Source organism: Dendrobates tinctorius, unplaced genomic scaffold, assembly GCF_039654945.1.
Source record: "Dendrobates tinctorius isolate UK_male_01 unplaced genomic scaffold, ASM3965494v1 ptg000103l, whole genome shotgun sequence".
In the NCBI taxonomy this organism is placed as follows: Eukaryota; Metazoa; Chordata; class Amphibia; order Anura; family Dendrobatidae; genus Dendrobates; species Dendrobates tinctorius.
Window position 1 is genome coordinate 21833698 of NW_027361771.1, and position 24244 is coordinate 21857941.

Sequence of the window (24244 nt, forward strand, 5' to 3'; positions counted from 1 at the left end):
TGAGGGACTTCTTTGAGGCTGCATCCGCTTTCCATTCTCGCAGCCAGAGGATGCGTCGGATCGTGATGGCGTTTGATGCTATTCCCGCTACACCTCTTGCGGAATCCAGGGCTGCATGAAACATGTAGTCTGCTACCACTGCTATCTGGACCGCTTGGTCCGAGAGCTCGGGATTTGAAGCTTGAAGACCCTCCTGTAGTTTTTTGGCCCAAGCCAGGATGGCCTTGGCCGCCCAAACTGAAGCAAACGCAGGGCCCAGAGAGGCGCCTGCCGCTTCGAAAATAGAACGAGCCATACGTTCTACTTGCCGGTCTGCTGCGTCCCTGAGGGTTGAGCTATCTGGCAGAGAGAGTAAGGTCTGCGCTGCTAGCCTAGAAACCGGGGGGTCCACTTCAGGTGGATCTGTCCATTGTTTGGTGTCTGTCTGTGGGAAGGGGTACTTCGCTTCCAAATATTTGCGATTAGCAAATTTTTTCTCAGGCTGCGCAAACTGTTTGGTAAGTATTTTCTCAAACTCATGGTGATTAGGGAAGACCTTAGGTGGTTTCTGAACACTTTCGAAGCAAATCCTATGTTCTGGGATTTCCGGGGCCGACTCTGGAATTTTTAGCACCCGATGAATGGCAGAGATTATGTCCTCAACTAGCGCTGTATTGCTAGGTGGAGAAGGTACCACGGACCTCTCCGTTTCGTTATCTGAGTCGGAGTCACAGATGCCCTCCGAATCCTGTGCCTCGCTAAGGTGATCCCTGGAGGGCGACCTGGGGCGGGGGTCTTCTGTGGTGGGGGATCTCTGTGGTAAATTGCACTGTCTGTCTGTGACAGGGGACTGCCTAGGAGACCTGGAATGACGCTGTCTCTCCCTGGGGGGGGGGGGACCTTGTGCTATAGGACGACTCAGGTGATCGAGACCTGTGGGTCCGCTTAAGTCTGTGAGAGTCGGAAGCAGCATGTTCCTGAGACAAGCTGTCCGTTTGCTGTGTAACGTCCATAGCCGGGGCCCGACTCTGCAGAGCTTGCAGCAATGTGGCAGTTAGGTTGTCTATGGACTGTGTCATAGACTGTGACATCTGAGTTGCCCATTCCGGCGTGGCCTCTGACACTGAAGCGTCAGTAGGTACTCCCTGGGGTTCTGACCCAGAGTTCTGGATGCAGTCCCGGCAGTGCGGATACTTGCTGCCACTGGGGAGCGTGGCTTTGCAGGCTGTGCAGAATGCATAGAAACATTCCTGCCTGGTTCTCTTCCTTGAGCCCGGCATAGTGCACAGAGGCTGGCTATCAGGGATCGTACAGGGGTGGCTACGCAGAGGGAACCCACAGAGAGCCTTCTAGGAAGTATGGATTCACAGCTGAGTAATGATAACCCAGCTGTGAGCTTACCCCACCGGTGTGCCCCTAGGTCCAGCGCCGACAGATCCCAGTTCTGTGCCCCCCGGAGACCGCTGTGATGCTCCTCTCCTGGATCTCATCCAAAAAAAAGATGGCCACCGGGACGCTGAGGAGAGGGAGGAGGGGGCGGAGAGCTGAAAAGGGCGCGCTGGGCTGTGTAAAAACGCGCCCTTTCTGCCTCAATCCGCCCCTTCTATGACACTCCAGCGTGTCATTTTAGTCATCCGGGGGGCGGGCCGGGGGGCGGGGAAAAGGCGGCGGCTTCGGCTAGGCCGAAGCCGCTGTCTAAATTAGAGGCCTGATGCCCAGGAGGGCTCCAGAGCGGCGCGGTAGTTCCGGGGGGGGGCGGATTTGTACCAAACCCCCCCGGAATGGTCGACTGGATAGCGGTGGGGGTAGCAGGGGAAGCGGTTCTTGTATGGGGGGCCCCTGGAGCCGCTGCTGCTGCAGAGACAGGGACGCAGAAAAGCCCTCCCCCGGCCCCAACAGGATCCCTCAGCTGGTCTGGGGTCCCTGGAAGCTGCGGAATGATGCCTATTCTCCGACCCTACCTGAGGCGTCTCAACCTAATGCCCCCTGCGGGGGATTAGGGAGGGTGCGTCTGTCACCGTCAGGGCGTCTTCATCCTCGCCTCAACCTCAACCCAGACCCCAAAGGGGTTGGGGAAGGAGGGGGGGACTCAACTTCGGACCAGTACCCGCAGGACTGGGGAAGGAGCGACATGGGGAATAGCCATCTCAACTTCAACCGGGCACCCCTAAAAAGGGGGCCAAGGAAGGAGCCATGTCGGGAGTCTCGCTGGAGACCCACTTTTCTTCATCTGTTCCTGACGAAAAAAAAAAGAGAACGGAAAAAAAGGTGTGCCTCCTTGCGACACTAAGCAAAAACTGGAGAAGGCTGACGCCGTCCAGGGGTGTATACTACAGAGGAGGAGCCAAAGTTAATCTTTTTCAGATTATGCATAGTGTCGCCTCCTAGTGGACAGCAGCATAACACATGGTTCTGTGTCCCCCAATGAGGCGACAGAGTAAAATAATTTACGTTTGGACCTGGTGTCTATGTGTTGAGTATATAATCTTTGAGCAGCCAGCCACTCCACCCTGTTGCCACTAGTCTGATCAGATATGTAGGTGGCCTCCGAGTCTCTCAATCGCTGCTCCACCTCATCATCCTCCCTCGATGTCACCCGTTTTATGTAAGAGATCGTAGAGGATAAGCAGCCCCTCAAGTATGCCTTAAGGGCATCCCAAAATAAGTTAACATTCTGGGGTTCAGGGTGGGATGAAATGAAGCAATGTAATTGATCGATCGTTTTGGTGATTGATTTTGATCAAGTATTTTATCAAAATCGGCAATGCAAGTCTATGGATCCGTGGAAAATAACATCAGACCGCACTCGGATGCAAACTCAAGTGATGTCATCACGTAAAACCTTTTAAAGGGAACCTGACAGCTTCCCCATATCCCACAAACCGGCCCCACATCTTTATCCCACTCTTTGTACTGCTTGCAACAAGCCCCTTTCTTTTGCTTTCTGTATAATCAATTTCCCAAAAAATGTTTATTTAATTTGGCCAGGTCTCTGCAAATCACTGGTGGCTGGAAGGGTGCGTTTCCTTCCCCCAGACTAGTCATGCTATCACTTCCCTGTAGGCGTCAGTAACATGATTTCCCAGAGTCGGTGTTCGCTGGCTGTTAGTAAAACTCTGCCACCTTGACAGTGTGCACTGAAGCCAGGTACACAAACCCCGTCATCAATAGGCGCACTGGACATGTGTAGTGAAGGCAGCGGTGATGTAGGACACAGCCAGCCATAAGATTTTCGGGGTTCGCGGCATCTCTTGACATCACAGACTTCGCCCTATCTTGGATCTCGTCATACCTAAAAAAACGGACATTCAGTGTCTCCCACTTGCACACCACCTCCTCACCTTGCCCCCTTTCTGTTGGAGTCCCACAAGATTCAATCCTAGGGCCCCCGCTCTTCTCCATTTACACCTTCAGCCTGGAACAGTTTATAGACTCTCACGGCTTTCAGTATCATCTCTATGCCGACGACACACAGATCTACATCTCTGGACCAGATATCACCACCCTACTAACCAGAATTCCAAAATGTCTGTCTGCTATTTCATCCTTATTCTCCGCTAGATTTCTAAAACTTAAAGGGGTTGTCCGGGCTTTTCACATAATCTCAGTGCATATCTGGGCTGCAGAATGTTGACAATAAGTAATTTACCTTCTGTGGCCAGTTTGCTAGATATCATCTCTTGCTTGTAAGAAAAACGTCCAGGGGGGGTGTGTTCTGGCATTGAAATGAGAACTGGTCGTTTCCTCCTCACTAGTTTCACTTTCCATAGATCCCTGTTCAGCGTGTGTCTGGGGGAGGAGCAGCTGGGTGGTCCTGCTCTCAGCACTGAGGCTGCTAGAGGGGGAGGATTTGTTACTGTGTGAGGGGGGATAGGCTTCTTCATGTGGTCGGGGAGGGCCGGTTGCTATGGAGGGTGGGGTTGTTGCTACAGACGGCATGTTTTTTAGTAGAGTAGGAGGAAACAACCAGTTCTCATTTCAATGCCAGAACACACCACCCCTGGGCGTTTTTCTTACAAGCAAGAGCTGATATCTTGGAAACCGTGCAAACTGGCCACTGAAGGTAAATTACTTATTGTCAGCATTCTGCAGCCCAGATATGCACTGAGATTATGTGAAAAGCCTGGACAACCCCTATAATATGGACAAAACAGAATTCATCATCTTTCCCCATCTCACTTGACCCCCCCCCAACAGACCCATCCATAAAGGAAATGGCTGCTCACTCTCCCCAGTCCCACAAGCTCGCGCTGCCTCAGGGTAATCCTTGACACTGATCTCTCCTTCAAACCACATATCCAAGCCCTCTCCATATCCTGCTGACTTCAACTCAAAAACATTTCATGGATCCGTACATTCCTCAACCCAGAATCTGCAAAAACCCTAGACCATGCCCTCATCATCTCCCACCTTGACTACTGCAACCTCCTGCTCTGTGGCCTCCACTCTAACACTCTTGCACCCCTCCAATCTATTCTAAACTCCGCTGTCTCCCCGCTATTCCCCAGGCTCCCCCTGTGTGACCTGTGTTGTTTAAGATTACTGTACTTGTTTTTTATCATGTACACCCCTCCTCACATGTAAAGCGCCATGGAATAAATGGCGCTATAATAATAAATAATAATAACTGTTGTCTGTGTCCTGAGTCACCTCTGCCTCCCTGCGCATGTCCACCCTTGACTAGTCACCCACTGATTTGTATATTCCTAGTCAAATTAAATAAATTATTTTTTTTGTCATATCCCCTTTAAGATGGACTCTATCAAACGTGTGTATCATGTAATCCAGCCTTTAATAATCCTGTGCTCTAGAGGTAACCTCATCAGTTCACCTAGCTAGCTGTAAACTGAGCACACTCCTGTGTTTTCTACAACCTGCATCCACGTCCTTCAGTTCCTGGGCCTGTCTACATCCCTGATCTGTGTCTTCTTATGTGTCCTACTTCGCTTGTCTGCCTGCTGTCCTGATACTCGCTGTTCCATGTGCCATGACTCTCAGTCCATGTGTTCCCCCTGACCTGTTCCTTACTGAAACCACCTCACCAGATGAACTCTAAAAGGACCACCTAGTCTGGCCATTTTTGACCTGCTAGATTTTTTTTATATTATTAGGCAATGTTCCCATGATGATCTTTTTGATGTTGCAGATTTTCTACACCCATCAATTTAAATAGACTACTTGCATTTTTTTTCCCGAAAATACACAGTGTAAATACTCATTGTGAGAACGTAGCCTTAGGTGACCTAAATATGGCCAAGAATGTATAATAAGGAAGTCTTAGATATACTAAATAATCCTCGCGACCAACCTATCTATGCCTACCTTCATTATGTCCTGGCTTGGAAGAAAGCTCCCGCAATTTGTTAATTGTTAGTTGTCTAACTTCTCGCATTGCCATGACAATATCATAATCACGTTCCAGCGTCTGTCGCACCTCTACACCCATGAGAGAATCTAGCCCTAAATCGGCCAGTGTGGTGTCAGGATTCAAGCTGGTCACGTCTCGGACACCTAGGGAAAAAAGAACAGAGCAAACTTAGAACATCAATCATCTTAACCTAAAACTCTTAAAGAGGTTTTCGAATCTAATCCATTTATGGGATATTGAAAGTTTAAGTCAGAAATATTGAATTGATGTAGGCACTACGACTGGAAACCATATCTATCCATAGAACAGGGCTCTGTTCTAGAGACAGAGGGTCCTAATCATTGGAGCCACACCTATCAGACATTTATGGCATATCCTAAAAACTAAGGAATAAACCATTTGGATCAATAATGATCTGTATCGAGCGTTATGCCAGAGATTTACAATAAGTGAAATGAATTGATGTTCTCTATGGAGCCCTGCAGCCCTCCTACAAATCGGGGATGATTTGAGCTCAAAAGGGCAAAATTCATCGTGGCATTTTCACTTATATTTTGGCGTAAATAATTCTCAGTTAGTGACTTTTTGATTTCCGAGAAATTCATCAAAAGATTTGTTTCGTTAATATTCTGACTTTTAGATCAACATGTTTTTTTCAGATTTTTAGACTGATTCATCAATTGCGACTGTTTAGTAAGTGGCAACATTTTTACACAAATTTACTCTGTTACCCGACAGGAGTGATTTTTTTTTGTACGCCAGAAATTTTTGCACCAACTGTACAACACTTTTTCAGAATACGACTTTTTGCTCTAAAAAGATGCAAGAAAAAATTAAAAAGACAAAAATAAAGACCATTTGTGCAAAATCCATGAATCACAGGTGCCAATTTGAAGATTTGGTGGAAAGATAGAAACAAATTCCACAAGACAAAAAATAAAAAAGAAAAGTGGCTTAAAAAACACAAATGAGGAATTAAGGCCAAAGTGTTCACCAAAGTGATTCATGACTTAACTGGATTTCTAGCAAATAACTAAACAAACAACTACTATTCTCCAAAACATTAATACAAATAAAACCCTGTATTCTTCATATTAAGGGTGCCACTGGTGATTTATTTAGGAAGCCTTGGCCAATGAATAACTTTCTGAAATGTTCTTACCTAAAATGTGAGCTACAGCCTCCACCAAATCTTGTTGTCCAGCTCCTTTGGTTTTCACAGAAATAGTTTTCTCAGCCAAGACAAAACTGGACATTACAGGATGAGGCTGATTAAGGAACTGATCAAGAACCTCGAGACAGGAACTGATCCTCTGCGGTAATGTGCCACCAATTACTGTGTCATTACTTCCCATGGTCTCCAGCACGACACCCACATCACCAATAGCTCCCCACTGCACAGCCAAACCTGGGGAGACAATTATATTAGGTTGTTTTTTTTTATATCAGGTGATAAAACAATAAAGTATCATTACTTTTTTTACTCAAAATAATAAATAAAAAGGTATTTTCAGCAAATGATGGAACTGCACAAGCTAAGATCCACCTGTATTCCATAGGATCACATGCCCTCCAGTGGTTACATTTCGGCGTGTATTATACCTGGCAGATCGTCCTGACGTCGTTTTTCACAAATACGCTCCATTGTTGAGTTTGCAAATCCGTAGTTACTTTGCCCGGCATTTCCTCTCCCGCAACTCACAGAGGAAAATATGACAAAATGATCCAGCTCAGGACACTTCTCTCTGCTGACCCTGCGAAATGACAAGCGGGACTTCTACCAATCTGCGGGTTATATAACTCCATAGATATATACAGTCAAAAATGACACAAAATAAGAATACTTTCAAAAATAGAATGGTTAATAGTTTATTTTTATCAATAAAAAAATGCAAAATGAAAGAACAAAAGGAGATTTTTGTGTACTCACCGTAAAATCTCTTTCTCTTAGCCTCTGAGGCGACAGAGTAAAGAGAAATATAAATCAAATCAATATTTGGCATGACCACCCTTAGCATCAATTGTATTTTCGGTCAGAGTACGATCCAACAAAACATCGGATCACTCTCGGACCAATGTTATTCTATGGGGCAGAGCCCATGTCCCATTTTTTCCAATCATTAAATTCACAGCAGCCTCGATTTGCATCCAATATTCAGATCGCATTCAGCACGCAGGACAATGAATCAGCTGAAAACATCGGACCGCCCTCAGATCACATCCGAGTGCGGTGCGATTTTCACGGACTGACAAAATGGAGAAGATCATTTTCTTTCCCAAATTCGGATCCTACTGTGTTCAATCTCTGATCAGAGTGTGATTAGCATAAACGGCCCAACTCTCTCGAATAAGGGAAAATACGGTGGTGTGAATGGGGAGCTGGTGTGCTAAGCTTGGTGTTTAGCACTCACATTCTCATGCTGGTCAATGAAAGTTTAACATGGCAAAGAACTCGCTGATGATCTAAAAAAAAAAAATTGTTGCTGTACATATAGGTGGCCTAGGTTATAAGAAGATCACCAACTCCCTAAAACTGAGCTTCAGCACGGTGGGCAAGACCATACAGCAGTTTAACAAGACAGGTTCCACCCAGAACTGGCCTCGCCGTGGTCGACCAAAGAGCTTGAGCGCATATGCTCAGCGTCATATCCAGAGGTATGAGTGCTGCCAGCATTGCTGCATAGTTTAAAGGGGTGGGGGATCAGCTTGTCAGTGTTCAGACTAGTCAATGCATGCGATTAGTTTCTCCATGCAGGAGGTGTCTTGAAGGTGCCATCACCAATACAGGCTTTTGTACGAAGTATTAAATACGTTTCACTAAGCGTGCTCAATACTTTTTTCTGTGTGTCATTTCTCATTATTACAGAAAACTTAATTTATGGACATCTAAGGTTTGATTTCTTTTCCTATGTGGATTGGATGGGTTATTACTGACATCTGTAGAGAATTTCATGTCAATAGCACCTTTAGAAATATATTTACTTGATGACGTGTTCAATACTTATTTCACCCTCTGCCTTTATGTAAAATATGACAGCAGGTGCTCTGGACTGATGACTCAAAATTGGAAATATTTGGCTGTAACAGAAGGCAGTTCACCGTTCACTGAAAGGCTGGAGATCAGTACAATAAGGAGGGTCTGTAGGCATCAGTGAAGTATGGTGGAGGTTGCCTGCAAGTTTTGGGCTGTATTCATCAAAGGGAGTCCTGAACATGATGATATGTCCACATAGAGCCCTCATCTCAACATCATCAAGTCTGGGTGGGATTATCTGAAGAAACAGAAGGCTTTGCACCAGCCTACATCCATAGCAGATCTGTGGTTAGTTCTCCAAGATATCTGGAACAATCTCCCTGCTGAGGTCCTACAAAAACTGTGCACAAGTGTAACGAGAAGAGTTAATTCCATTTTGAAGGCAAAGGGCGATCACACCAAATATTGGTTGGATTTAGATTTCTCTTTTGTTTATTCACAATGAATTTCGTTAATTGATAAAAAAAAACTATTAACACATTTTTTAAAGCATTTTTACTTTGTAACATTTTTTCCACACATGCCTAAAACTTTTGCACACAGCTCTATGTGACTATTATCAAAATAATGTTTAGGGGGCAAGAAACAAGGAAAGGATGGAGAGGGGTACAGCCAGGATGCCCACAGGGCAGTTACCGTATATACTCACCTGTCCAGGTTAAGAGTACCATCATACTTTGGTTTGTTCACATCCTGAAACAGTTTTGTGGATAGGTTTTCAATCATGGCATCTTTGAGAACCTGTCCAAAAGAGAAATAGATATTTATTACATTTTTGTTGCTTTTTCTAGTTCTGTTTATTCTCCAGGTGGTCAGCTCCACAAGCGTTCACATCTAGTGCGGCCGGAGGGGAGACCAGCGGATCAGTGGGGTGTTGGCTTTTGGTTCCCAATCTTCTGAAATCGATGATTTAGGATCTCTATGAGAGAGCCACTACCAGACATCTCAGGAGGCTTCATTTCACCATGGGCAAAGATTCAGATTTCTGTCCTAGACCTGTAACTAAGTCCCTTGGCCTCCTCAGTTTGGTACCCCCTGTCCTTGCAGATTACTAAACAGTTTTCCATTTACAAACTGATATGTGATTTTCCATCTTTTAACTGTACAACGTACAAAGTCACCCAAGTATTCAGCTGGGGTATAAGTGTTCATCAAACCTGCGCCGCCTTTATCTGTACAGAGAATGTAAGGACTAATTATGTTACAGCTATGAGAGGCGCATCATTAATCTTGGAGAGGCTGATAAACAGCACCAGACGGTCCTCAAATCTGACATTTTTTTGCACTGATAAATACATATAATAGCACGAAGCCATCATGTCACCTACAGTTTTGTTACCCCACTCTAAAGGGGTTGTCTGGGCAAAGAGAAATGTCTCCCATTTCCTTGCAGGTGTTAAAGGGAATCTGTCAGCAGGTTTTTGCTATATAATCTGAGAGCAGCATGATGTAGGGGCAGAGGCTCCGATTCTAGGGATGTGTCACATATTAGGCTATGTGTTATAATTTCAATACAATCAGTGTTTTATCAGGAGGAGATTATCACTACATGATTAGGTCTCCCCTTAGACCAGTCAGGATAATCTGTGTAACTCCACCCCCTTCACCTACTGGAAGCTTGCTCACAATGCACAGTGTACACAAATAGCTGCCAATCAGGGGTGTACACAGCTCAGCATTCACACCACTACAACATCTGCAACAGAGAAAACCGGGATTCTATCAAAACTACATCAAACAGTCCAGTAAGTGACACATCGCTGGAATAAGGCTCTCCTCCCCTACATCATACTGCTCTCAGATTACATGGCAAAAACCTGCTGACGGATTCCCTTTAATAAATTACAAACTAAGTGATACTCGCCTGAAACCACCCATCTGGGTCCAGAGTATGTAGGTGAGTGTTACTTAGTTTGTAATTTTCTACACCGCCAAGCCTCTGGGGAACTCTTGTTTTTGCCCAGAAAACCCCTTTAATTCAAGCATAATATTAATTGTATAATTACATTCTTAGAATAGTGAGAATAGTATGAATAAGGAAACCAAAAGCTGTCATCACAGCGCCACAGAAAATTTTCCTCTGTACACAATTCCCTCAAGAGCCTTGAGGATATCATTATTTTCATAATAATGTACAAAAATATACAATTTTATATATTTTTTAATAATTATTTGTAGATGGATTATTTTTCATTCAGAACAAATTCCACTGACCTGAATACTGTGAATGCCAACATCACAAAAGGAAGCATGTAATATTACCGTTCTAACATTTTTGTGGGCTCTAGAAAATACTAAAAGGGGTTGTCCAGCCAAAATTAAAATCTAGTGTATAAAAAAATAACAAACTAAGCGATACTGTTCTTGCGGCACTTACCTGGATCCAGCGTACACTGCTCTGCGGTCTGCTTTTACTCCAGAAGGAAGTCGTCACCGATCAATATAGCAGCAGAGACCTATGATTGGCTGCTTTAGTCAGGTGACTTCAGCAGCAAATCATGGGTGACGTAAAGGATGACGCACTATTAAAAACAGGTCCCAGTGGAGCTGCTACCGCTTGAAAGGTCATGACTTCCCTCTGGTGTATATGCATTGTTGGCTTTTTTTAAATACCAAGTCAATGCTAAAAATTAAATTTTGCCTGGACAACCCCTTTAAGGGTGGAGGTTAGAATTAAATAATGTAATTCTTTATAAATAGACGTTATTACAGAAGATGCAAGCTGATGGAGTGGTAACACACATTGATTACTTGACCTGGATGAGTTAGTAAATGATCTTTTCAGAACTCACCATGGCAAGGTTAAAGATCCCGCCCACTGGTCCTAACTGTGATGCCGCATCTATCAATTGACGCGCTCCTCCTATGGAACCGGCGTCTTTGGTTGAAACAATCACAGTGATTCCTGCCTCCTTCCAGCTCTGGACTTGTTTGGCCTGATAACCTACAAATAAAAGCAAGAGGTCAAAACTCTGATGTACCATTCCAGCTTTTTACTAAATATCATAGTTTGGAAATTTGTGCGACTGGACATTACCATTCCTTATGCCAGATCGAGACGTTAAAATGAGGTTCCTGGCACCTCTCTCAATTAACCACTGCGCCAACTCCAAGCCGAATCCCCCAAGTCCTCCAGTAATGATGTAGGACTTTGTTGGTGGGAAAGATGTCCGAGGGATTGCGGGAAGGGAAGTTTCAGAGCCATGAGCTGACCCCTCTTCACGCACCTACATATGAAAAATATACAACAGATACAAAATGTATTCCATAAAAGATATATATCTCAAGAAGTCATTCTTTTAGGGATTTTTGCAGCAGCTACAACCTTTCTTTTCTTTTTCCTAATTTATAATAGTACTTGCTTTTGCTTTTGTGTCACAGAAAGGATAAAACACTATCCTAAGCCACTGGTGAGGCAAAAGGTGGATTTCAGGCCAAACAAATCTGGTTAGAATGTGTTAGTATTAAAGGGCTTTTTCTCTTTCAGGAAACTTCTATTCACAGGCACAGTTTAGTTAAAAAAAAACAAAAAAGTTTGCTTTAGCTACCCTCTTTGTGTTCAGCACAAAGTATCTGTCACTGCATCGGTCTCTGTTGTGCTGCAGTGGCAACACCACGTTAACAGCACTGCAGCCAATCACTGAGTTCAGCAGCTTTTGTTGTATACATTGGCAGAGCTGCTGAGCTCAGTGATTTGCTGCAGCGCTACTGATGTGACGCCACCACTGCACCAAAACAACACATCCTCAGGCAACAGCAAAGACTCAGTGCTGGACCCCTGGACCCAATCGGAGGAGTAAAGCATAGATTGTTTGTTTGTTTTTTACACCTAACTGTGCCTGTGGACAGAAGTTTACAGAGAGGAAATAACTTTTAACGTTGTAAATTTAGAGAAGAATTATGCTTTCTCAAAAGCCAGGACCCATGATTTCCAACAATACATGCTTTCTTCATTTAGCTGGTGTAATGCTATTCAATCCTTTTTCAATAAAGCTTTCTGTGAAAAATGAGCACAGTCATAAGGTCATGGCTCAGTTTGGGGATTCGATCTGCTGACCAGTTGCTTCATGGTCGGTTACCCTGTCTGCTGAGCTGTTGCCTTTTCTTCCCTGTACAAATGCTAATGGTTCCAATTGACTTTGTTTCCCCTTCTCGGTGTGCTTCTCTGAAAGTGTTTTCCATCTTCCCGTTTTGGACTGCCCTATCCTACTCTGGGTTGGGTTTTATATGTTCACCTTTCACTGCACTTCCTTGCTGTCTATACCTCTAGGTAGACTTTGGTTTAGGAGTTCAAACCCTTCAGCTAAGGGGTTTACCTTGCTTGGTAAACACCAGTTGAATTCCTGCAGCGTATTTGTTTGTTATCCTTCCCAGTACCTCTTCCTTTCACCTCATTAGGTTTCTGGGACTTTATACTTGTTCCGTTTACTTTTAGTTCTCTTTAGCTTTCACTCTCTACCCTACATGAATGTGTTTTAATTTTCTCACACTGGGTTTTCATATCTTCCTTCACAATTATCTCTCCTCTTGTTGGCAGTGTGTTGAGGCCTCCCCTCTGGTTTCTCAGGAGGTATGAGAAACCCCTCAAAGGCCTTTTAGGGAGCCAGGTCAAAGGTGATGCTTTTTAGTTGTGCAGCTAGGGTCTTTCTAGTCTTCCCTATTTCTGTTACCCTTGGGTTAGTGTGTTTACGTTCATAACAAATAAAAGCATTGAGATTACAATTCTGTCCCACCAATATTTTTGGGAAAACTCTGATGTAACTGCTGTATAACATTTTAGGGCATAGTGAATTTCTCTGACCTTTATAAGAACTTTGCCGATGTGCTTTCCTTGTGCCATGAACCTAAAGGCTGGCTCCACCTCATCCCGAGAGAAGATGGTGCAATTTAGTGGCTTCACCACTCCATTTCTAATTCCAGACTTCAGTAGATTAGACACATCCTCCCATTCTTTGTTTCCTTCTTCAAAAAGGGCATCGAGCAGGATTCCGTGGAATGCCACGTTTTTCAGGAAAACAGCCATTCCTACATGATGACAGCATCAAAAAGAATTTGTCACAGAAAATGAGCGATGATCTTAACACGGAAACTTCTTAGATTAATATTTAGTTAAACTTACCTAATAGAGTATTGTTTGATAGATCATATTTTCCTATTTCCAAGAAGCGTCCATGGCGGGCCAGACAGCGGAGACTAGCCTGTAATTTTTCCTCTGCCAATGAGTTAAGAATGAGGTCCACTCCTACAGTGAAGTGAAAAACACAATAGTTTGCTGGTGTTTGGATCATTCTACTTCTAGGATTTTTCGGGTCACAAAAAAATATCTGTCTGTTCTTGTGATAAATCCCATCCCTAAACCCACAAGTTACCTTTATTTTCGTTTTATGACTTCCTTTCAGCCCCATGCAGCCATCTGAGCGATTTGTTAGTGTTTACTTCCAAAACTTTCCGTAAGCTCTACCTCTATGGATCCAGACTAAATTTCTTAAAAGCCAGAGCTGTATTTGTCTCACAGCTCACATACTCCCATTTTCAATGCCCGCCAAAACTCCACCTGTAATGTACCACCCTGAGACTCCAGTATCAAGATGAATAAATTGATGCACACACAATTTCTCCTTCCTAACAATGCTCCCACTTTCCACCTAGAATGTGCTGTCTTGACACTCTCATGCAGACAGTAATTTTACTTACTGGTGATGACAGTGGCACCACACAGGTTCAGTGTACTGTGGGAGCAATGAGTCAGATAATGTATTCATGTATTATAATGTAATCTTGCATTTTGGAAAGCCCATCACCATCTTCTATGGTCCAAGTTGCAAGATGATGAGAATACTTGTTCTGTGCGGAGTCCGCAATGTCTCTAGGCTCTCCCTCACTCCTTGTACACAACCCCAGTCATTGTAAACTTGTGGAGGATCACAGGCCCTGTCCCCCATTACATCACCGTTCAAAGCACTGGCAAGAAATCAATGTGCTCTGTGCTTTAAAGTAGGAAGTAAGGAGATGGAAGTCACTTCACCACGTGACAGCTTAGAAAAAGAGCAGAATTTTAATTTTTAATTTTGTGATGGATTAATAAAGCATTCTAAATCCTATCTGCCTGGAAAACAAACCCCTTAACTAAGAATAAAACCTTAGCTTCCACTCACCTTTCCCTCCTGTAACAGTGAGAACATGTTGTTCAAAAGACGTATCTCGGGAATTCGCAAAACAGCTGGCATCAAGCTGCGGGAATCTGCTCTGGAGATATTGCTGCTTTTCTGAAGATCCTAAGCAATACATATGAATATTCCAGGTCAATGTTTCCATACAGTTCTTTGCTAAATCTTGATCCTAACAAACTGAATGGCAACATTACAGTTTTTATATGGATTGTCACCCAGCTTTTTCCACTTATGGATGGGGACAAGAATTGTAACACAGCATAGTTTCTATTATTTAACCCCCGGAGGTGTTTTCGGTTTCGCATTTTCGTTTATCGCTCCCCTCCTTCATAGAGCCAAAACTTTTTTACACCATGTCGTGTACTAGAAAACAGGAAAAAAATTCCAAGTGCGGTGAAATTGCAAAAAAATCTATCCCACACTTGTTTTTTGTTTGGCTTTTTTGCTAGGTTCCCTAAATGCTAAAACTGACCTACCATTATGATTCTCCCGATCATTACGAGTTCATAGACACCAAACATGTCTAGGTTTTTTTTTTTCTATGTGGTGAAAAAAAAATTCCAAACTTTGCTAAAAAAACAAACAAAAAAAAATAGTTGTGCCATTTTCTGATACCCGTAGCGTCTCCATTTTTTGTGAATTTCAGGTTGGGTGAAGGCTTATATTTTGCATGTTGGACTGACGTTTTTAATTATACCATTCTGGTGCAGATACGATCTTTTGATCACCTGTTATTGCATTCTAATGCAAATGTCGTGGCGACCAAAAAAACGTAATTCTGGCGGTTTTAATTTTTTCTCACTACGTCGTTTAGAGATCGGGTTAATCCTTCTATTTTTTTATTGTTAGATCGGGCGATTCTGAACATGGCGATACCGAATATATGTATGTTTGATTTTATTTTTATTGTTTTATTTTGAATGGGGCGAAAGAGGGGTGATTTGAACTTTTATATATTTTTTTAAACACGTATTTTTTTTAAATTTTGCCATGGTTCAATAGTTTCCATAGGAGACTAGAAGCTGCCACAACTCGATCGGCTCTGCTACATAGAGCCGATGAGCAGATCGCCTTTATATAGCAGATTTGCTCACATGCTATGAGCGCCGACCACTGGGTGGTGCTCATAGCAAGCCGGCAGTGGCCCCGGGTCCCGCCCTCTGAGGGGGCCCACCGAGCTACGCTACTGTAACTGTATCGGCGTGCACAGCGCGCCCATACAGTTACATTCTGCGGCAGAGCAGAATCCCTACTCTGCCGCCCAGCCGCTATGGGCCCCTGAGAAGGCGGTGGGGGGCCCCGGTGCCAGCAGTGGGCCCACCACCTCACAGCCAGCAATGTCATCCTGGGCTATTCTGTGCGCACAGGACCTGTGGTGAGGTCACAGGAGGGGCGGAGTCAGGGGGTCACATGATCAGAGGCTTCGGTGGCTGCAGGACTCTGCTGTGCTGGTTGTCATGGTGCTGGATGAGGTGAAGTAAGTTTCTGTGTGGGGTCAGGAGGGTTTTACAGGGTGGATGTAGCAGAGCTGTGTGTGTATGAGGTGTACAGAGCGGAGCCGTGTGTGTAGAAGGTGTACGGAGCAGAGATATGCATGTATGAGGTGTACGGAGCGGAGCCGCGTGTGTATGGGGTAAGCGGAGCCGTTTGTGTACGGAGTGGAGCCGTGTGTGTACGGGGTGTACGGAGCAGAGCCGTGTGTGTACGGGGTGTACAGAGCAGAGCCGTGTGTGTGTGCGGGGTGCACGGAGCAGAGCCGTGTGTGCAAGGTGTACAGAGTGGAGCCGTATGTGTACGAGGTGTATGGAGCGGAGCCGCGTGTGTACGGGGTGTGCGGAGCAGAGCCGTGTGTGTACGAGGTGTACGGAGTGGATCCAGGTTTGTACAAGGTGTACGGAGCTTAGCCGCGTGTGTACAGCGTTTACGTAGCAGAGGCGCGTGTGTACAGCATGTACGTAGCCGAGGCCCGCGTGTACAAGGTGTACGGAGCAGAGCAGCGTGTGTACAAGGTGTACGGAACAGAGCTGCGTGTGTACAAGGTGTACGGAGGGGAGCCGTGTGTGTATAGGGGGTGCAGAGCAGAGCCGTGTGTGTATAGGGGGTATTAGGTGCAGTAATAGGGACACATACGGCAGCAGCGGCTCAGCATTGGGGTATCAGGTACAGTAATTGGGACACATACGGCAGCAGCGGCTCAGTATTGGGGTATCAGGGGCAGTAATAGGGACACATACAGCAGCAGCGGCTCAGCATTGGGTATCAGCAGGATGAGGGGTTTGTGCAGGTTGGAGATAGATGGTGATGGGGCTGGAATATGAGAAGTGAAACATGTCGTTGTTGTATTCTCTGTAGCAGAGTCCTGGCTGGAGGAGTCGTCATGTCGGTCTGGGCCAGATGGAAAAGACGTGAAAAGTGAACGATTCCATCAGAAAGATCGTCAGCGGTAAGACACCAACTATAACTGTGCAGTAATCACATATGTTTTTTAGAACTGGTATTTACCACTGACCATATGGCGGTAATATCAATATTGGTCTTTATATAGGGATTATTTTCAGTAACAGCGCAGTCATCTCCTTCATCCACTATTAGGGTGTGTCACCGAGTTGTAATCAAAGTTACCTAGTTAGGGGCTCACTCAGAAGTTTCACCCCCCTGAACCAAAACCCTAGCTACGCCTCTGCTCTAGCTGTAATGCCCCAGAGTAACAGACTGTTATGCTACGCTCACCATAAACCACTCACTTAAAAAAATGTGTCTTTTTCCCATTATAAAAAGTCATTGGGAGTTTATTAGGTTAGGTACACCCTACATCTGTGTCCACTATTGTGGGCATACACTCAGAAGGTATAAGCCCAACAGTGGCCCCAGTAATGGATGGTAATGTCTAGGGAGATTAGCTACAGTGCCATAGGTTGTAAACTGCTTGATTATGTTGCGCATCATAAACAAAGGAACATCAGAATCTTGGAGATGAACTTGTAACCTTGAGATTGTTGATATTGTGCAACATTTTTGGATCTCAAGTCCTCAGACAGTTCTTTTCTCCTCTTTTTGTTATCCATGCTTAGTGTGGCACACAGAGATACACAATGTAAAGATTGAGTCAACTGCTCCCCTTTCTATCTGGTTTCAGGAGTAATTTTCATATTTTCCACACCTGTTACTTGCCACAAGTGAGTTTGAACAAGCATCAAATGCTTGAAACACAGTTGCTTACCCACAATTGGAATCCATTTTTGGGGTTTTTGTGTGAAATTATGTCTAATTTGCCGTTTTTTTGTGTTGTTCCAATACACAAAGGAAATAAACATGTGTATAACAAAACAAGTGTAATTGATATAATTTTCTGTGAGAAATAATTCATTTTCTGGAACAGTTTCAAGGGTGCCAACACTTTTGGCCATGACTGTATGTCTGGAAAAGCTCCCTTTGTATATTGTAGGGTAAATGTACAGACACAGTGTGCTCGTAGTCTTAGTGCTCCTTTTTTGTTTCTAGAAAGTGCATTAAGACATTACAGAAAATAGAAGTCATCTATAAGTTTACATGTCTGATGTGGGGAAATGAGCAAGATGCCTACTGAAATGTGATATTGTAATAAAAGTAGTTAGACTCCAAAAATGTATGCTGCATAGAATTCAAAAAACAAGTAGCCATGACCAGATCTTCTACCAAGTCCAACAAGAGTTCTAGGTTTGATGGCAAGGAATGGAATAATAATTACACACTTTCTTCTGAACAACCTACCTACTGTAGTGAAGACGCTGCAACCCATGCTAAGAGAAATGGCTATTGCTGCCTGCCCAACGCCACCTGATCCAGAGTGGATAAGAACGCTCTCACCCTTCCTCATCCGTCCACGCACAATCATGGCATAGTATGCTGTGGCGTAGACCACAGGAACCGAGGCAGCATCAGCCAAAGACCTAGAACGGAAAGGACAGAATATAACAGTGAACACACAACAATTACAATACCATATTCGGCAACTCATTTCGGTAAGACTGAGAACTTACCAATCTTCAGGTACATTCCACAAGAAGCGTTGATCGGCATCTACAACAGTAGCAAGGCCTTTAGCTGGAAGAAGTCCCATGACCCTGTTACCTGCAGGGTCACGTCCTGAAAACTCCATTCCCAGCATGCACTGCTGTAAAGCTACATCTCCTGAAAACCAACAGCAAAATTGTCAAGTATGTTCCAATATTCACCTAATGTCCTTTATATGCAGCAAAATTATTATTTGGGAGTAACATAAATATTTATATGTATATTGTTCCAGCTCCGTAGATAGCTATTGAAGCCAAAATTGGCTATCACCCTTGACACTAATGGAAAGAGATGAGAACTTAATTCAGACTTTTATGTCTGGCCAAGGTGACTACCAGAGTACAGATGATTTGCTACCAGTCAGATCAAGTTTACAAATTGGACCATAGCACCATGTACGGGGACCCTAGAAGTCGCGTATGTGGCAGTGCTCTATACAAGCTGCTATAATGAACCTTATAATGGAAATGTTTCATACCAGGTATGGCATCGGGGGGCAGCTTTCCAGTTGCCAGCATGATGTCACGGAAGTTGAGCGATGAATAGTACACCTGACACAGTTTCACATTGGGATTGGTGGGGTGGAAGTGGCGCAGAGGAGATGCAATCCAGCGTAGGGTGGAGAGATCTCCGCGGGTCAGCACGTTCACAAAGGCATAGGCTGTTTCTTCCTGTGCTTGTCCTTTAGGTAAAAAAAAATAATACAAAATATTATTGCTTTAGAAATGACACACCCCTATGGAGCAGTGGGAAGCAGACCTACAAATCTCCCTCACACCTCAAAGGTGTTACAGGTGTTACCAGAATATAATGAGTGGTAGCAATCAAGTTTCACTTACTGAAACATCTCTAAAACTGTTCCATAGGATTCACTACGTACCTAACTTCCTGCACAATATCTACCACTCAGTCCCTGGTAATTGTTTTAGAGGGTGCACGGATAGTGGGGAGACCCTCCAGATATGGTGGACATGCCCGATAGTAAAGTCTCTCTGGAACGATGTGGTAAAACTAATTGACAATTTACTGAGTAAGAAATTGCCTCTGTCGCCGTCAGTACTACTGCTGGGAGACAGACCAATCAATGCCAATACTGGGACCTGCCGTCTTATTGACTTTATTGCTATGGCATCGAGAAACCACATAGCTAGCAGATGGAAGACTAGTACCCTATCAATAACGCAGGTGAAGAGAAGGGTTAATTTGATAATGTTATACGAGAAAATAGAAGCCATCAGATCTGATTCTCTCGACATGTTTCGAAATATCTGGGACCCCTGGATTCAGGCCCATGGGGGTGACGACCTCTCCAGGATGATATCCTTATCCACATAGCGTGCAACACTACATTAGTCATGTTTTATTTGTTTTTCTACAAATATTTAAACATTAAGATATCAAAGTCAAGGATAACATATGACATATTGTGTCTTTTCCTATGTACTTCCCCCTGCGAGGGGATCCTTGTTCTCTAATGTGAATGTATTTCATGTTTAATGATGTTTCCTTTTCAATAAAACCATTGAAACTAGAAATTACACACCCAAATTATCTTTTAACTCTACAACTGTATTTTACGTGGTAGCGTTAGCAATAATAATTTTTTGGTTTAAATCGTTCCCTGAAGCTGAGTTGGAGTTCAAGAATCCACTGAACATCCAGCTGTAGTGAAGGATTTCTCATTCCAAGCTAAAGGATCGTCTCTTCAGTCCCCAAAAATTCCCCTATTAGACCAGTACCAAATATTTCAAGCTAAATGTGTTCAGATATTAACCAGTTTATCCCGAGATGGGACGTTATCTAGCAATCAAAAGATCTACGGGATAGGCACAAAGCAGATACCGTATGATACTTATCCTAACTAAATACTTAAATGCATGCATACTGTACACAATCCTGACATTCTTCTCAGAAATAGTCATTTACTCACCGTTCTGAAAGGGTGTGTGTCGAAAGGCTCCCCACCTTCCATCCTGGTAGACATTCATTGCCAGATCCTGCCTCTGCCGCTGCAGGATCTCTTTTTCAGACACTTTATGTGAATTCACATCAGAGTTAAAGATACACCTAGAAATAAAATGTCAATATGTAGCTCTGCATGCAGCAACATTAAGAATTACAGTATTTCGCTCCAGTATACAACATTTCTCGTTCGCCTTATTGGGGGACACAGAGACCATGGGTGTACGCTGCTGCCACTAGGAGGCTGACACTATGCACAAAAAAAGGGTTAGCTCCTCCTCCGCAGTGTACACCCCACCGACCGGCAGGAAATTCCTCAGTTTAGCTTAGTGTCAGTAGGAGGTGGACACGGGTCTTTCTTTAGACCCATATCTACCTCGATGTGCGTCGTTCCTTTTCAGGTTTCCGGAGGGATACAGTGTGAATGGTCACTACTGTACTCCCACAAGAGACTATGAGTACGGCGTGTACTGCCACCCCGTATCCTCATAGCTCTCAGTGGCGGGACCACAGCTTAGCACGGGTGCGTGCCAGCGATCAGGAGAGTCCTCGCCCCCCGCCTCCCACCCACTCGCCTACCAGAGCCTGTCGGTCGGATGAGGCGCGGATACCACAAAGACGCAGACAGCGTGGGATATATCAGGTACCTTTATTGCAAACGGAGGTGAGTATGCAGTCCAAGACGCGGCCCCCTGGCGGTTTCAGGATTCTAGGGAGCGGTCGCCGAGGGAGTACTGTGGAGTCTCTGCGCCGCCCGCGCCTCCCGGCGGCCGCCGCATTCGTACGGGCCCCGGCTGTTGCGCGGGCCTTGTTCTATGCTTCTCCACCTCCTTCTTTCTTCGGCATTCGGCAGGGGATCCAGGTGATAGGTAGGGAGGTGGTCGCGGCGACGCTGCGAGACCTCCGCGCCGCCCCGCGCTGACAGGCGGCCGTCGCCATTAATTTAGTCCCCGGCTTCATTTCGGGCCTTCTCTGACGTCGCGGCCACGCCCACCCGCTCTCTCTCTCATAGGCGGGCTTCTCTCCCGCCCATTCTAGGACCACCCACCGCCTCTCAGAGCCTGCGGTGGGCAGCGGGCGGTACCTTCTTTGCCTCAGCAGCTAGCTCCGCCCATCTTCTTCGTTTGAAGGCGCGCGTTTATCCTGGTTCTCTCAGGCTGCCGCCATTTTATCACCATGTCAGCCGGACACAGAGGGATTCCACGTTCTCCTCTGCTGGGGCCCTGCATCTTCAGACGAGCCGTGTATCAGCACCTTTGGGGACACCGCATCGTGAGTAGCTCTGCAACTGCAGACTGACACCCTTCTCTGCCTTCTGTCCCCCAACCTTCCAGCATTTCCGCAGGTTTCTTCTTTTCTCCTTCATTATCCTATCTCTAAGGCTGAGCGTGGCAGTCCGCCTGCCCCCACCCCTCTGCCTGGACTGCAGCAATCCCATTCAGCATCACTCCGTCCAGGAGCCACCTATTGCGCCACGTGAACGCGAACCCCCCATTCCTGGTTGGGCCTCGTCTCTTTCACAATCTGTGGCAGGCCTCACCAGGGTGTCTCAGTCCATAGTAGCCGTCCTTGATAAGTTGCCCCTGGACACTTCTGCAGGGTCCAGCAGGTCACATGAAGCTCCATCTGAGCCAGCCAGCAGAAGCCGCAAAGGCCCAGACAGGATCACCGGCCGGGATCCCCTCCTGGCCTCACATCCCCACATAGTCCTTCCCAGCAGTCACCCTCCCGTGCCTCCTGACCCGAGTCAGGTGAAGCGTTCTCGGATGCGTCATCCGAAGGGATCTTAGAGCTGGACGCGGACATGAAGGTTACGGTACAGAACCTCATTGCTGCGATTAACCACACCTTCGAAATCTCAGACTCCCCTGCGAAATCCTCAGAACAGGAGGTTTCGTTCAGACGGGCAGAAACACCTTCCAGGGTCTTCGCCTCCCACTCTGAGTTTGGCAAGATCCTTACCAGGGAAAGAGAAAATCCGACCAGGCGCCTTCAAAGAGGGAAGCGCCTCGGCGTGCTGTACCCGTTTGCCAAGGAGCTCACCAACAACTGGTCTGCTTCCCCCTCGGTAGACGCACCCGTGTCCAGACTGTCTAACAGCACGGTCTTCCCGATTTCAGGTGTGGCGTCACTAAAGGATTCGAATGATAGGATTATAGAATCCTTAGCAAAGCATACGAAGCGGCTGCAGCGGTGCTAAGCCCAGCCTTCGCTTCCTCTTGGGTAGCGAAGGCCATAGCCACTTGGGCAGAGGATCTCTGCAAGGGCATCCTAGGTAAGGCCCAACCAGAGCAATTGTCCGAACTGGCCAACCAGATCTCCCATGCAGGGGATTATCTGCTCTCTGCCTCCTTGGATGTCGCGTCTTGCGCAGTTCAGGCGTCAAGCAGCGTTGTGGCAATCCGACGTACAATTTGGCTCAAGGCTTGGCAGGCGGATTTGAATTCAGATAAGTCTCTTACCAATCTGCCTTTTCAGGGAGCGCGTCTCTTCGGATCCCAGATGGATCAGATTATTAAGGACGCCACTGGAGGCACGAGTTCCCTCCTCCCTCAGTCCAAGCCTCGCAGACCTCCGCTAAAACGTCAGTTTCGGCCCTTTCGGACATTCCACCGTTTCAATACGGCAGACAACTTCTCTAACCAACAGAAAACGCAGGTACGCCAGGATAGAAAAAAGGCGTCTTTCAGACCCACTCCCTCCAGGCGATCTCACTCCTCCCAGGGCAGAACCTCCGGATCCAGATCTGGACAGTCCACATCAGCATGACTATCAACGAACCCCCGAGAGTCCTTCCCAATTGGGAGGTCGACGTCTTTTCTTCAGAGACGGCTGGCTTGCCTCAGTAGAGGACGCTTGGGTCAGGGAGGTGGTATCATCAGGATACAAGATAGAGTTCATTTCTCGTCCCCGGGATCGTTTCTTCAAGTCCCAACCTCCAAAAGATCCTGCCTTAGTTCCGGGGTTCTTTGCGTCCATCGCCTCTCTCCTCACTTCTGGAGTGATCGTGCCCGTCCCCGAGTCAGAACGGTTCACAGGGTTTTACTCAAACCTGTTTGTGGTACCGAAAAAAGGCGGTACAGTTCGCCCCATCTTGGACCTCAAGTTACTCAACAAGACAGTCCGACTGCGTCATTTCCGAATGGAGTCTCTGGTCGGTAATCGCTTCCATAGAGACGCAGGAGTTCATGTGTTAAATAGACATTCAAGATGCCTATCTACATGTTCCCATATTCTCCGGCCATCAGAAATTCCTGCGATTCGCCAGGAACATTACCAATTCGTTGCACTGCCGTTCGATCTCGCCACCGCACCCAGAGTATTTACGAAGATCATGGCAGCGTTGATGGCCTTGTTGAGAATCAAAGGTCTCGTTCTTTTTCCGTACCTCGACGACATTCTGATCGAAGCTCCATCCTTTCATCAAGCTCGCCAAAGTCTTACCATCGTCCCCGACACCCTGTCCAATTTCGGGTGGCTCATCAACAAAAGGAAGTCCTGCCTTTTTCCGACACAACGTCTTGTGTTTCTGGGTCTATTGTTCGGCAATCGTCTATCGAAGGTTTTCTCCCACAAGAAAAGATTTGCTCCCTGCAGCGGGATGTGCGAGCGCTGCATATCTTACGACTTCCATCTCTCCGGACAACCATGAAAGTCCTGGGAAAGATGGTGGCAGCG

The 24244-nt window shown here is 45.7% G+C and overlaps 1 protein-coding gene across 1 annotated transcript in view; it reads right to left on the reverse strand.

Annotated features, from left to right (window-relative positions):
• The window catches only part of FASN (fatty acid synthase), an 88217-nt gene that overhangs the window by 15126 nt on the left and 48847 nt on the right, over positions 1 to 24244 (reverse strand). Inside the window, exons 26-38 of the mRNA XM_073588141.1 lie at positions 20535 to 20671; positions 19083 to 19286; positions 18571 to 18721; positions 18302 to 18480; positions 14537 to 14656; positions 13501 to 13623; positions 13183 to 13406; positions 11419 to 11608; positions 11174 to 11325; positions 9031 to 9122; positions 6950 to 7101; positions 6510 to 6755; positions 5302 to 5490 (exon numbers count right to left, since the gene is read on the reverse strand). Of these exons, the coding sequence (XP_073444242.1) occupies positions 5302 to 5490; positions 6510 to 6755; positions 6950 to 7101; positions 9031 to 9122; positions 11174 to 11325; positions 11419 to 11608; positions 13183 to 13406; positions 13501 to 13623; positions 14537 to 14656; positions 18302 to 18480; positions 18571 to 18721; positions 19083 to 19286; positions 20535 to 20671 (2159 nt within the window). The remainder of the gene's footprint in view (positions 1 to 5301; positions 5491 to 6509; positions 6756 to 6949; positions 7102 to 9030; positions 9123 to 11173; positions 11326 to 11418; positions 11609 to 13182; positions 13407 to 13500; positions 13624 to 14536; positions 14657 to 18301; positions 18481 to 18570; positions 18722 to 19082; positions 19287 to 20534; positions 20672 to 24244) is intronic.